The sequence below is a fragment of the Pyxicephalus adspersus genome, chromosome 2 (genome assembly GCF_032062135.1).
Source record: "Pyxicephalus adspersus chromosome 2, UCB_Pads_2.0, whole genome shotgun sequence".
In the NCBI taxonomy this organism is placed as follows: Eukaryota; Metazoa; Chordata; class Amphibia; order Anura; family Pyxicephalidae; genus Pyxicephalus; species Pyxicephalus adspersus.
This window is the reverse complement of record NC_092859.1, coordinates 117551755-117566594: the sequence shown is the minus strand read 5'-3', so window position 1 is coordinate 117566594 and position 14840 is coordinate 117551755. Positions and strand designations below refer to the sequence as shown.

Sequence of the window (14840 nt, the reverse complement as noted above, 5' to 3'; positions counted from 1 at the left end):
TATTAGAGGTGTCTGAGGATAATAGTGTGCTATTTTGCTAGTTTGGGACAGGTACTCTTTAAACCTGTGCCAGGAGAGTTTCAGGTAATTACCAGTTTTCCCCTACAGCTGGTTAGGAGAACATGAATTTGCAATAGCAGTGCCATAGACTTGACATCAAGCTTTTAGTCCTGTTAAATGTATTCATGTTTAGGCATTTTTCCAGATTAGGATATTTTAGCTGATTACTATTGTTCTTATTACTACTGAGATATGTTTAGTCTTCACTTCAAGGTAATGTTCTTAGTCATGATCCATACCCTAGAACTACATCTGGTATGCAGATTTCAGCGTTAAATTCTGCACAGACATTGCCCTCTTGTAGAAGAGTTGAGTTCTTAAGTAGAATCCCAGACACCATTTTCTGGATGGAGTAGATAAGGTTTATATTCTTTCAATTATTGTGTGTGTTCTTGATAGGAGTTTTCCTTCTCTTTCTTTTTTCAAGTCTTTAAATGATACGGTTTCCTCTGGAGAAAGGAAACAATTATCTTAAAACACAGTTAAACTCTTAAAAAACTTACTAGGGGGCCAGTAACATCCTCACACAGACAGGAAGAGAGGAGAGTCAGATTGCAGGCTTTGAAGCATTTACTATAAAACTTTGTGAGGACCTCAGACATTTCGATGGTAATATACAGGATTGTAGGCTGATTTCCCTAAGCCACAGCTATCGTTCATATCAGTCACTAAAATGATTGATACTTCACAGCTATTGTTCATATCAGTCACTATAATCATTGATACTTCATGAATTTAGCATTTCAAGTGAAACAAAAAAATTAGTTACAAGTAAATGCTCTTTTTAGCTGGCGTGCAAGTATCAAGCCCTTACCTTATCCCTAGCCTTCTTTTGTTTGCCTGGTACCGAAAAGCTGATGCTCTTTAGCACTTCATCTATCCATTGCAAGTCTCTGAGTAAGGATACTAAGGGTCTGCCCAAGCTCACATATTTTTTTTTTTTTTTTACTTTGTACCCTAGACTAAAACAAGCCTTTAGCCGTGGATGGTGGTGGACCCCATTTCAAGGGTTATTTTTTCCAGTTTTAGCAAATGCAAAAAAAAAATAATCGTGGAAAAGAACACTTCTAATAGCACAGTGAAGTGACCCTTCCTATAAGAGTGGTAGAAGATTGATTTTAACAATGCATTACATATTACTCCACTCTGCTACATCATGCCTAAACTACAAGACTTTTGTCATTGGAAAAGGATCTTTTATCCTTTCCACTGATAAAAGACTGGATGATACGTGAACTAACACTGTACATACAGCGTCGTTCTGCTCTATGGAGAGGGGAGAACGAGCACCCTGCTGTGCTCTCCCCTTCACTTCCATTAGGGTCGTACATCACTCGACGTTTGTGGATCCGCCAAGACGGATCCATGAATGAATTCGGACGGACGCTGTACACACATCATGTTCTCGTCCGATACTAGCCCTGAAACGATAATCAGATTGGAATCATCTGATGTGGGTACATAACCATAGCTATAAAGATACAAATCTCAGCTCTTCTACTGTTGGGTCACGTGTATGTATATTGAGGTTCAGTACAAGTAAATACTGCATGATGATATTGACTACAAATGAAGACCTCATTTTAGGTTTATCTTTCCAGTGTGATATTTATTATAGGTAAAGGTTTCTTTTGTATGGTGGTATTTATAAGTTAGGAAAAAAATGGAAGAGAATGGGTTAATTTTGTTACTAAAAGCCTCACACTGCCCCCCTCTTATCTTTCCCCTGTCCAAAATTTTTATATAAAGTGTGATTGTGGATTTTTAATGGTTTCTTTTTTTGTTTGTTTTTTCTTCTCGCAGATAAAATGCTTTGCTTCATATGGTCATCTTTCTCCTTCCTGGGCTGGATATGCCTTTCTATGCTGTCCTATTATTCTAGTCTCTTCTGGGAACTTCTAAAACTGTCCTGTATCACTCCTCGAGACACTTTTCTGCTGTACAGACACTCTGTAAAATAAAAGACCCACTGTGTATTTTCTCTCTATTTTCCTGCTTTATTTATTGAATGCCTTAATTGAACCTTTAATAAAACGGCAAATCTCTACTTTTTGACATTTGTAGGACATCTCTCTCTGTGTAATACACCTCATACCTATCAATATGGTAATACAGTACCATAAACTTATTTATTGAAGTGTATGTATACGTAAATCATTGTATTTTAGGTAGAACAGTGAAGGATTAGATTCAGTGGTAAGTTTTTACGTTTTTGTCCGTGTTCTGGCTTTGCCAAGACAAAATATTCGGAAAGCCAAAATCCTACAATTTTGCAGAGGGTATCCCCATGCCTGTCCCTGTTACGGCTGTCTAAAGTCAAATTCCGCTAACTGTGAAGGTTTCCTTATAACTTTATGCTGCGTCCCTAGGAAAGTGAAGGGAAATTTTCCATATGGCATACAGACAGACCGCTATGAATAACAGGACTGGGTTACCCAATACTTTAAAAAAAAAAAAAAAAAGTTTTTGCTATACATACACTTTACAAATACCAAGACATTGTTTTAAAGTTTTCAAACTGACATCTTTAGAGAAATTCTACAGTAAACTGGCAAGACTTTACCAAGGTGGCAAATGGTTATGTCATGTTCATTACATAAGTAGTTGTACTGTTACATATAATAGTATTAAAATTGTTTATGGAACACTTTTATGTTTTGTATGTGTGCTTAAAGGGGCTTGCTGAAGGAAAAACAAAAAAAAAAGTAAGTTGACTTAGTTTAGTCAATGAGTGGTGAGGTCTCTGGGCTTTGGGTCCATACAGATTGTAGAGTTTTGTGACCTCATACCATAGTTTGTGGTGGTCTAGGGTACACAGGTGACCCTTGGTGTAGTTGAGGTTGTTATTGACCCGCTGTATTGGATTATGAACAGCTATCTGCTAACATTGGCTATTGTTATGCTATTGTATAACAGTGCTTTGGGGTAACTCATGCTTCCTCTTCCTCCTCTTTCCATAAAAACAGAACAGGCTACATAGCCGAGCATAGAGCAGTCTGTCTGTACAGTCATTTTACGTAAAACGGTCAACCAAAATGGCTTTGCTTGGAAGTTTTAAGGTTGGTGGTTAAAGTTGCTGTCTCCTTAAGATTACAAACTTTTTATTGTGTGTAAATGGCCTAATGCCTTCCTCTGTTTATTTGGAATTTAACAATTAATAAGATAATACACCAAATAGTTTAGACGGAGATAAGGTGACAACCCAGTGCATGTTCTTTTAAGAACAGGTCCACAATGGTAGTTCTGATAATGTGTTCTGACCGATCCCTCATTAAACCAGTTTGCTTAACTAGGTTATATGGGCTCTTTTAGTAAGGCAACAATGTTGCTTTAGGTATGGATAGAGTGTCCATGTGTGTAGAATGATGCCTGGTTGTAGCATAGTTTTTGGTTGAGTTCATATTTCTGTTTTCTTAGGGCAACACTTTTTAGTAGTTAATAGATGATCTGGCCATGAGTCATTGCTACTGTTCAGGAAGCAGATGCTACATCTTAAGCTTGTTATCTGTACTCTCAGCACTGCCCATCTATTTCTAATCCCTTTTAAGGGATTGTTAAGCAAAAAGATCATAGTTCACTCTGTAGCTGTATTTCACTTTATTATTAAGCAGGCCAAATTAATTGTTGTGTGTTTAACACCGTGTATTGTAGGTATACCTTAGGCTGTGTATATACATGCAATAGTTGTTGCTGGAAAAAATTGTGAAAAGATGCTTTCCGCTGACAAAAGACCACACAATTCCTTACACGAGAAGGGGGAGAACAAAGCGTACCCCATTGTGCCCTCTCCCCTTCACTTTCATTATGATCCTTTGTCGTTCATACTACTGTACATGCGCCAGATTCTCATCCGATATCAGCCCTGAGGCTATTATCGGACGAGAAATATCGGACATGTGTACGTAGCCTTATTCTAAATGAATGAGTTCCAACATCTATATGCATTATGTGGAAAGGTAGGTACACCTCATGGAAATTGATGACTATTTGAACTGGCCAACCATCTTTATTCAGACAGTAACTACATATTCGAGTGAAATACATGAATCTAGGACAGGGTGTATTTATGTTATGGAAAATGTACACCACTACTGCTACCATTGCGTCCAAGAAATTAGGATAACATTCACATTAAACTCCAATAAACAGAACCTCATTAGGGAGTCTGGTGTCTGCGTTTTAACATATTGTAACTAGATCAAAAGTCCTCACAAAGAAGGTTATGCGAGTCTGCCACATTATTAGAAATTGACCCTTTTCCTGTAAGAAAAATCTACGAGTAGTGTCATTTTCAAATGCCTGCTATTTGTACTGGACTGGTTAGCCCAGGAAATTCAGCCCAGTAGCTGACCACTGCTAAAAACTCTGCTATGGGATTCTCCTGCAACAGCTGATGTAAAAAATGGAAGCACCTAAAATAAGAAAGAGATTGTACAAATTTAAAGTGTATGGTAGATGTCCTCGTACTTCAATGTAATTAGTAGTTTGCCAGGGACTGATGAATCTAACATAAATTTTCCTGGTAACAGTTACAATAGACATGTTTGGTGCAAACCAGATACTGCAATTCAGGAGGAAAATCATACTGTGAAACATAGTGGTAAAAAAGGTTCTGGTTTGTGGCTGGGCAAGTTGTATGTGTCAAGGAACCGCTATCAGAATGTGACACCATCTGCCCAAAGACTGAACTGAAAATGGATCTTTCAACACAATTGTAGTCCACAGCACACTAGAAAATCTGCTAAGGAATAGCTAAAAATAAAGAAATGTAAAGTTATGCATTCGATGCCCCCGTTAGAAATCAATTTAAAATATTGTATTGGGCAGTTGAGAAACCCAATGAAGATTATGTAACGAAGGATAAGGGTCTGTCAGGCTCTTGCCATTTTTCTTGAGGTGCTTTTTATTCCAAATATTGGAACAAAAAGGTAGTGTTAGAAGCACTTCCTATGAGGACACTTGCTATTGTAACTGCTGTATTCTAACCGATAATCTTTCACTTCTTGTTGTTCCTGCAGAAAGGAGATGTGAAAATATCTCCCAAAAGAAACATAGACAGCAAAAATAAACAACCCTCTATACTTTTTTTTTTTTTCTTTTATTCCCAACTCTGTACAAAATGTAGGAAGACCTTTTTCTCTTATATTATTCAATTATTTGCTTTCTCTGTAATTGTTAAGCAAAGGTAAACATGGTACAATGAGTAGAGATTCATATCTAAAACCACAACCTGTGAATGTTGTGTTGGCTGTTCATGGTAAGTCTTCTCCAAGCATGAAATTGCCTGTGGTTTGCAATTGACAGGAGGTATTGTATGGTTGCTTGTGTGTTGTAAATCCTAACCAAAACTTTTTTTACCATTTTGTTAATAGTAGTTGTCTGATAACGGTGTGAAAATAACATGGCATGTTTTACATTTGATGTTTGTTGGTAAATAATAATTTACAGTGCAGAATATGTTGATGATGTCAGTACATTTTTAAAATGGCATATTCTGAGTTGTTAAAATACTGATGAGTTTTATCCATGCATAAAGTTTACTAATGTCTGTGTTTATATTTGTGTTTTATTAAGGCCAAATCAAATTTTCCTGCATGAATGAAAGTTTACAACACTAATTTATATAGAACAACATGGCATGAATACATATTATCATTAGATTTATATGGATACAGTTAAATTTATTTGCTAGTTTACAGATTGATTTAATAATTGTGGATGAAGCAGTGCTGATCTAGAACAATAAGTGTAAGTGCCCAGACATCGAACATACGCATAATGGTTCTAGATCAGTGACTTGGCTAGCTAGTAAAGGAAGGATCATACGTCTCTCAAAATTAAAATGAGTCTGAATTTATATTCTGACATGCTCTGTTTAAGGTCCTTGCAGGTAATCTTGTTACTACAATGTTGCTGCTTGGTAGTGGCTACAATGAGATTATCAATCTATTTTGGTATATATAAACAAAAAATCACCCTAACATTAGTTTCCATTATATACTATAATCTGTCATGGTGCTGCTGCTCCATTGTTGTAACAGCTAAAGGCACAAGCGGCAAATAAGCCAAGCTGGTAATTGAAATGTGTTTTTAAAGTGATTTTTTTTAAAAGCACAAAGGGCAACTGGGTTCATTTATTAGTACTTAATTTTTTCATTTATGAGGGTTGATTTTTCTAAATCAAAATCTTGGAGAAGGGGCTGGATATCGTGACTTCATTGGGCCAGAATTGTCACTTCCGAGACACAGCTATTGGCAAACTTTGTAGTAAATGGAAACAACTGTGTTTGGTTACAGAAATTGCAAGGACCTTGGCAAACTTTGATATTGTTTTCTATATATATATATAGAATCATGGACAAAGGAAGAAAAAATTTCAGGCCCTTGATATTGGATGTTTCCTAACTTGTCTAATATGTGCTTGTGTGTTACTTGCATATTGTGGAATTTTACATATAACCTTTTACTTCTTAAATGTCTAATATAGTATGGAAGTTGGTTAACCATGGGTCTGACTTATTACAGCTCTCAAAGACTGTAGAACATAGACTATCTTGGGAGATCCAGCAAACCTGGAATGGATTTCCTAAAATTACCCTCCCTGGTGGTATTCCTGAGTGTGGCTCGGGGTTAATTTTAAGTACCAAAAGCGGTAACCCCGAGCCACATGGGGGTGGAGTTTAAAAAGTCTTACTTGGCCCCCTGGTGATGCCCGGCATCTGCATCCCCTGGCCTCATGTCCCTGGCTTGATCAATTAGTGAGCGTGCAGCGGCGGTGCGCTGGGGAGCAGGACCTGGCAGGAAATTTAAAATAACAATCCACTGTTTTGACATACTATTATAATCAGGGAGGTTAAAAAATGTTTTTTAACCCTGGACCAGATCCACTAAATGTTTGCTGAATCACCCAGGTTCACTCAAGATAGTCTGTCTTCTCCAGTCTTGAAGACCTTTAATAAATTGTTGGCTTGTAAGGATATTCTCATGGGTCTAATCTTGGACAATACCATAACTCAACATTTTTTTGTTTTCAATTACAGAGAAAGTGGCACGTGCAAAGGAAGAAAACTTAAATATGCATCAGATGTTGGACCAAACACTTTTGGAATTGAACAACATGTAAAAAGATCTGCTGGTGTTTACCTTTGACATCTGGTTTTCTGAAGACACTGCTTGTCAAGAAGTCCCTTTTTTTTAATGCAGTTTTTGAGGAAACCACAGGGCTGGGATGGGGGCAGATACTTGCAGATTTTCCCCTTTTTATTATTCCTCTTTTTCCCTCCATAAACTTGTTGAAAAGACTAAAAGGAGTCTGTTTAAGTCCACAGATCTAAACTGGGAAGGGATATTTGGAATGCAGTTAGCCATTGTGCCAATTGTGAACGGCCTGTCAGTGGCCATAATGTTCAGACTTGTCTTTTTTTTTTTTTAACGGTTTGTCTGGGTAGCTTCTTACATAATTTTATTACAACAAAAATAAAGACGGTTAATCCTGTTTGTGTTTTATTTGTAATATCCTCACTTAAACTCTAGTTGGTAAATTTTCATTACTTTTTTTTTTTTTTTTTTTTTGAACCTTTGTCCAGAAGGTTATTTTTGGAACAGGACAAAAAAAAAGCTAACTCAGGGTTAAGTAGGGTTTACACATTGGACAATCAGTTGAAATACAGATGTAAAGTGGGTTTATATATGGTATTTGGACAAGTCCCAGGGGTAGACGTTATTAATAGCTTTTTATTCTTGATTGTATGAGTTAAGTGCTAAGGGAAACATCACCATTGTATTTACTGTCCATATTCAGTACCCAAAATTTGCTACATGGAAAGATGCTGAAATTTACATTTGTGTATTGTACTGTACAATGGTTGTTTATAGAAATTAGAATATTTAAATCCTTTATAATTTAAGCTATTGAACTACAGATATCAGATACTAATAGAACTGTTAATACCTAAACGTTTAAAGATCATTAGGGCAAAATAAAAGAACACAACAAAAGTCTTACACATTCTGTTCTGTTTTTATGGTCTAACTGCATTCATCCCCCTTTTTGCTTTTCTTTTTAAATCAATTCATGTGAAACAAATATTCCAGAATAATTTAAAATTGAGATTAAAATGTATCAATGCGGACATACATTTTTTGCAATGCTTCACTATTTTTGTTTTTTTTTTTATTTTATTTTTACACTAGTTTTAGATTTGAACCAAAAATGTAAAACCTTGTAATATGAAATAAAAAGCACACTTGAAATTTTCTATATTTTGGTCTCTTCATAAATTAATAATTCTTGTTAATTCTTGTATATTTGTAAATTGGTAATTCTGTGTTCAGTGTGTTGTGCCTAATGGAAACTATCATAACCAGTGTCAGTCTCAGTGTTTTGCTTATCTGGGAATAAAAAGTGGTTTCCTTGCCCGCCATGCAAATTCACTGGCTTCAATATATGAATCGCTGACATGGAAGTGTCAAACCCCTATATGCATGCTTGTTCTGAGCTAGTGAAAAGATGTGTTTCTGCATTAATCTAATTTACTACCTGTTTCTGACCCTACAACAACCTGAGATTCTAACCCTTCTCAGGTTCATAAAGATTGCAGAACAGCTTCAGAGACCTGCAGTAGTCTGTGAATGCACAATAAAGAAGCAGCAGATCAGGGAGGTTGTCCCTGTACTTCTATTAACAAGCTTCATGTGTTACCTTGGACCACTGTTCAATGCAGTGCTGCGCCTTTCTCTGTCATTACATTCAGGTAGGGGAGGGTTGATTTAGGTCAGGGGATTATTGGGAACTTTGGCACACTTTGAATAGCGCAGATACTTTTAACTTATCAGGGGCTAAACCGCAATAAATTCCCGGTGGCAAAATCAAAGGTGCTGAAAGCATTTTTTTGCATTCTGGAAAATTAGTAAATGGCTGTTTTTTTCCAGTAATTTGAAAAAAAATGAAAAAGCAAAGAGGAGAAATTCCTCTTGCAAAGATACAATGAAAATTATTATTTTTAAACAGGATTTTTATAGCGCCAACATATTACGCAGCATTGTACATTATTGCCGGACAGTGATACAGGAGGAGGAGGAGAGGACCCTGCCCTGAAGAACTTAGTCGAGGAGGTGGAAGTATCACATAATAGGAGGTACGATATGAAGTAGTGAGGGTTTAGGTGATACAAGAAAATGAGTAGACAAGTTTGAAAAAAAAAATGTTTTGAGTGCTCTTTTAAATGAGCAGAAAGTAAGGAATAAAAATATAGATAAATGATGTATGTACCAAGTCCCTAGAAAAAAAAAAGATTTTGTCTAAATTCTTTTGCAAGATTAAGCATGTCCTAGAAACTGGTAAATGAAAAATATGCAAAACTGCCTAACAACTGCTGTTTTATTTGTTCTTTAAACTATATGTTTCTGCTAAAATAAGCAAAACCACACATTCCTGGATGGGTAAGTTTGAGCAATGAAAGGAAACCTGTCATAATAGAAACATGAAAACATGCTAGTTGCTTGCCTATATCTGGAGTCGGTAGTTCTGTGTCAGACCTGAAAAAGTCAGAAGCCTTGTAAAAATATTGCTAATATGGATCTCCAGCCAATTTTTATCTTTGTTTTAGATAGTGGGACAGGATTAGAATTAGCTGTGTTTACTCTCATTTACTGCCCCAGATACACAACAGAAAGTGACAAGAATCCATCCTGTGTCAGTTGTGGCCTAAACTGATATCTCCACTAGAAGTTTCCCTTCATTTCCTGTTCTGATAACAGCTGTCAGATTTTATATTTCCTTTTACTAGCTGAAACAAGACAGAAAAGAAAAACTGTCCAACTAAAACACTGCAATGAACACTTCAAGTTTCCAGCTCTTTCCTGTTCTATCCTTGACTACACTCACAAGTGGAATATGACACAAGAAATTGTACATTTTAGTAGAGATGAAGTTAAAAAAAAAAAAAAATCTAGAAACCATAATTGTGAGCCTGTAACACTAGCTGTGTCATCCACACCTCTATAGAAGTACAAAATGTATATCACACCACTTAAAAGATCGAAAACCACAATACTTACTGAACAAGCACCTTTAATAACACTACCATATGTACAAATCCAGAACTGCTATATGCATGTCTCTACTTCTAATAAACGAATGATGCCAAGAAATGTAAAAGGAATACTACAAGCAAAATAAATAAACTAATTTGTCCCAAAGGTGTCAATAAATATGGTGAAGTTTATCTCTTTTGACTGTTGGATATAAGAAAGTTCTCTAGCCAGTAAACTGTTGGCATTTTTCTATTCAACAGACAAATCTACCTCATGCCTGAATGGTGTGCAGTGCTTTTAGGGCCCCCAAATTATTTTATGTGAAGTATTTTTTGCTATTTTTACTTTTAAAAGGGCTCTCAATTTTTAGTTTTTTAAATTGTTTAGAATAAACAGATCTAAGAACAGTCAGTGGAAATCAACTGAGGGTTTGATTCAAATTTAACCTGAAAATCAAAGTAAAGAACTGAAAGTAACAGAATGACTGAACTTTATCATTGTGTAAATTTCATCACAACAACTCATAAGGTATATTGTATATTGTCTCCACATGCCTGCTTGCACTTCCAGCAATGGTCCTGATTTAATAAAGCTCTCCAAGGCTGGAGAGGATACACTTGTATCAGTGAAGCTGGGTGATTCAGCAATGGGCGATTCAGCAATGGGCAGCATGGTGGCTCAGGGGTTAGCACTCTGGCTTTTGCAGAGCTAGGTCCCAGGTTCATATCCCAGCCAGGACACTATCTGCATGGTTCTCCCCGTGTCTGCGTGGGTTTCCTCCGGGTACTCCGGTTTCCTCCCACATCCCAAGAACATGCAGTTAGGTTAATTGGCTTCCCCCTAAAAAAAAAAAAAAAATGACCCTAGACTACATTAATGGCATATGACTATGGTAGGGACATTAAACTGTGTGCTCCTTTGAGGAACAGTTAGTGACACGACTATGGACTTTTTACAGTGCTGCGTTATATGATGGCGCTATATAAATACTGTGTAATAATATTAATATTAACTCCAGTACAATTTTTGGTACCTACTTGGCAAATTCAGATAAAATTTTACATCTTATCCCAGAGGGTCTCTATTGGGTTCAGGTCTGAGTAGTATAGGGCTAGTCAATGACAACAATGTATTTGTCATCCAGGGACTTCATGTGGTCCTACAAAGATATGCCCCCTTAAACCATCACTGACCCACTGCCAGAATGGCCATGATGGATGATGTAGACAACAAAGGTTCCCCACAGCATGTACAGACTCTTTAAAGTCTGTCACATATGCTCAGTGTGCAAGGGTACCAATGGTAAATCCACCAGTTATGTTGTTCTCAGGCAAACCCCATCAAGCTGCATGGTGCCAGGCTCTGAGCACTGTAGGCAGAATGGGATCTCAACATACCAAAGGGTGGAACAGACAGAGAAGTGAATTGCTTGCTCAGAACTCTCACGTCTTGGTCTGGAATCACAATGGAGGTTGTGTCACTGGCTGGATTCAGGAGACAAAGAAGAACTTTTAATCAGTTGCAACTGTAAAATTGGTGGGGAATCTGCATTAGGGATTGTCCAGTATCTAAAATTTGAATGAAGCAATGGGATTATCACAAAAAAACATTCATATAGTAAAAGCATGTCAAAAAAACTGAACTACTCTTGTTAAAAGTAATTTACATATTTGTAGTTTGCATTAGCTCTGCCCATCTTTGAAAACTACTGGTTTCAGCGCTAAAACTTGATTAAGCTGTTTAGTCTCAATGCCATGTTTAACCAGCACTGTAATAAACAGCTGATGTCCCAGTGCAATTTTAAAGCAACACTTAGTATTCAAGTGCTTGAAGCAAACTTGTCCACAAAGGCTCTTCAGAAACCGACTTTTCCAGAAGAGTTAGATTCCTAGACCCCAAATGTCAGTTTCCTCCATATTATAGATACCTATTGATACTGATACCATTCCTTTTTACTGTAAGTCTAACTATGAAGTTCTAGTTCCAAGTGTAGTCTGGTGGGTGTGCTTTATACATACATCACTTGGAGAAAGATGAGATCTTTCTGCCACTTCCCTGCCAATATTGTAATTTTGTTTGTAACTATGAACTTCGAAGTGTATCCACTCCTACTGCATCTTCCATAATAAATAATGGATTTTAAAACTTCAAAATTGAAAGTGGGAGTTCCTATTAATACTGTGTGGATACAGGAGTATGCCAAGACCTAACTCCCCCTTTACGCTCACCTATTCCTCTACCCCCCTCTTTATTCTCCTTTTATCTTCCTGTAACAATTTACTGTTTGTTTAGCCTCTATACTTTTTCTCTTATTAATAAAAACACAGACTACCACAGATCTTGATTGCTTCTCTTTTAAATATCTTGCCATGCACTCATTTCTTTCTGACTGTCATTACCTATACACTCTTCTGTTTTGGTCACCTACTTGTGTGAAAGGTTGATTCATTATTTGTTATTTTGGTTTTCGTTGTGATTGATTTAGGGTTCATTAAAAACTATGATAAATAGTCATTCTTTTTGAATAGCACACCAACACACTACTATAGTAGCAGACAACAGTTTGCATACCTATATTTCCAATTGCCTGTGCCATCAAAACTTTCAGTAGTGTTGATCCTCGATGTCACCTCTGGGATTCAGACATCAGATTTCATTGGTGGGCTGTAAGAGAGGTAGGTAACTTTTTTAGAGAGCAGTCTACTACTGAAAAAATGATTGACACTTTACTGCACTGCAGTTCATGTGTAGCCAGTGTTTTAAAGCAATGAATGAGCCTAAAATTAACCACCATGAATAGCAAAACAAAAAAAGCACACATTTGTCATAAAAAAAGAAACACACATCAGATGATTATTGCCCGAGACAGGTGTACTGCAGTCACCTGACGTCAGGACAGATCTATGAATAACCGATTGGTAACAAATGGTTTACATGTCAAGGGATAAGAGAAGCTCTTGTTCATCCATCTGTCACTCTCCATCATTGGAAACGATCACGAAAGATTGTTTCCAGCATTGAAAACTTACCATATGTATGAAGCCTGCCCATTAGTTATGTAAATATGATAAAAGTCTAGGGAGTGAGTTTAGAGTTAAAATCTAGAGCAGATATTCTGAACCAGAGCTCCTTGAAAGTTTGCCAAGGTTTCCTTGGGATGTGCTAGATTAATTGCCCATTTTAGGGATCCTGCCAATGTCACCAGCTGTAAGACACCAATGATGGTTTTAGTTGTGGCATTCTGATAATCATTGTAAAAGGGGGCATTTGTCCCAATGACCACCAATGTAACAGGGATTCTCCCACTGATCCTCAAGTTATTTAAATGGATCCTTGGAGGGTGGAAAGGTTGAAAAAGACTAGTCCAGGGTATATAATGTATGCTAAGTGGCCCAATGTTGTCTCAGTTGTATATATGGTCAGCTATTGAACTTGAAAAAAATGATAGACAAACACAGGATTTCACCTGTCTTTACCTTTGCGATTTTCAAGTTTTTCTACTCTTAGCCAGAAATGAAGCATATTGGTTGCAGATTTGGGGACATCTCCTTTACTATGCTCTCCAGTGGCCTGCATTGTGATTGTCTGCTCTATTAAATCAACATGTGAGGGACCTCACAAAGCTTTAAGGACAAATGTACCTTTGCATAGTTGTGTTATAATAAATCACTCCACTCCTCCACATTCCTGAAATGCTGACCACCGTGTCAATACTTCAATCAGAAGCATTTGGTAGATGATGAAGCTCAGAGAACAGATTTCTTGTAGGAATGAATAGGGCTGAGGAGCGCATGCACAGTATGCACAGTATGCACGGTGGCTCCAGAGAAGATCACTGGATATGGACTGAAGGTATCTGTTTGGCACAGTGAGCAGCATTTATGGTGGAAATATTTAAAGTAAAACAAAGGTACAGCAATTCTCATCTGCACCCCCCCCCCCTTTAAAGGGTCTGTCCTTCTTTTGAAACTAAATCCCTAAAATTAAGGACATGATTTTTGCTTACATACTCAATGCTAAAATGTTTTCGTTACTCATCCCAGCAGGTTTGAAGGTACAGTCACAATTTATATTGCATGTTTACCATGGCCTACAACTGCAAAGTGGTTGCACCCCAACCATAATGCACCACCCTATAGTGTATTGTGGTATGCTCCAAAAACAGGGCAGGTTTCTGTACTGCTATGGAAGGTTAGACAGCCAATTCTCAGAGGTTAGCACCATGTCCTTTGCAGCGCTAGGTCCCAGGTTAGAATCTCGGCCAGGACACCATCTGCATGGAGTTTGTAGGTTCTGCCCAGCCCCTTTTAGCTGGGCGCACCAACCGGGACTTATCAGTGATCACCCAGCTGTTTTAGGTGGTTGCTGGTCACCCACCTAAAATGTCATCCCACCCGGCCTAAAAGAATTTCTGAGTTCAACACTGCCCTGTGTCTGTGTGGGTTTCCTCTGATACTCCCGTTTCCTCCCACATTCCAAAACATGCAGTTAGGTTTATTGGCTTCTGCCTAAAATTGACTCCATATGACTATGGTAGGGACATTAGATTGTGAGCTCCTTTGAGGGACAGCTAGTGACATGACTATAGACTTTGTACAGCGCTGCATAATAAGTCAGCGCTATATAAATACTGTGTAATATTAATTCAAATGAATGGGCTTCCCCAATGCAACACATGGGAATGCTGTACGGAAACACAATATAGGAACGTGCAGGCGCCCATATGAACCGCAGCAACACTTATG

The 14840-nt window shown here is 37.4% G+C and overlaps 1 protein-coding gene across 13 annotated transcripts in view; it reads left to right on the top strand.

Moving 5' to 3' along the window:
• Positions 1 to 8322, top strand: part of TPM1 (tropomyosin 1) — a 32656-nt gene extending 24334 nt beyond the window's left edge. For 7 of the 13 annotated variants that reach the window (XM_072402092.1, XM_072402088.1, XM_072402097.1 and 4 more), the window contains one exon: positions 7101 to 8322. In XM_072402092.1, the coding sequence (XP_072258193.1) occupies positions 7101 to 7183 (83 nt within the window). In that variant the 3' untranslated portion in view covers positions 7184 to 8322. Of the gene's footprint in view, positions 1 to 1863; positions 2048 to 7100 lie in introns of those variants that run through there. The other 6 variants (XM_072402090.1, XM_072402085.1, XM_072402087.1 and 3 more) reach the window with 1 other exon arrangement.
• The last annotated feature ends 6518 nt before the right edge of the window (positions 8323 to 14840 follow it).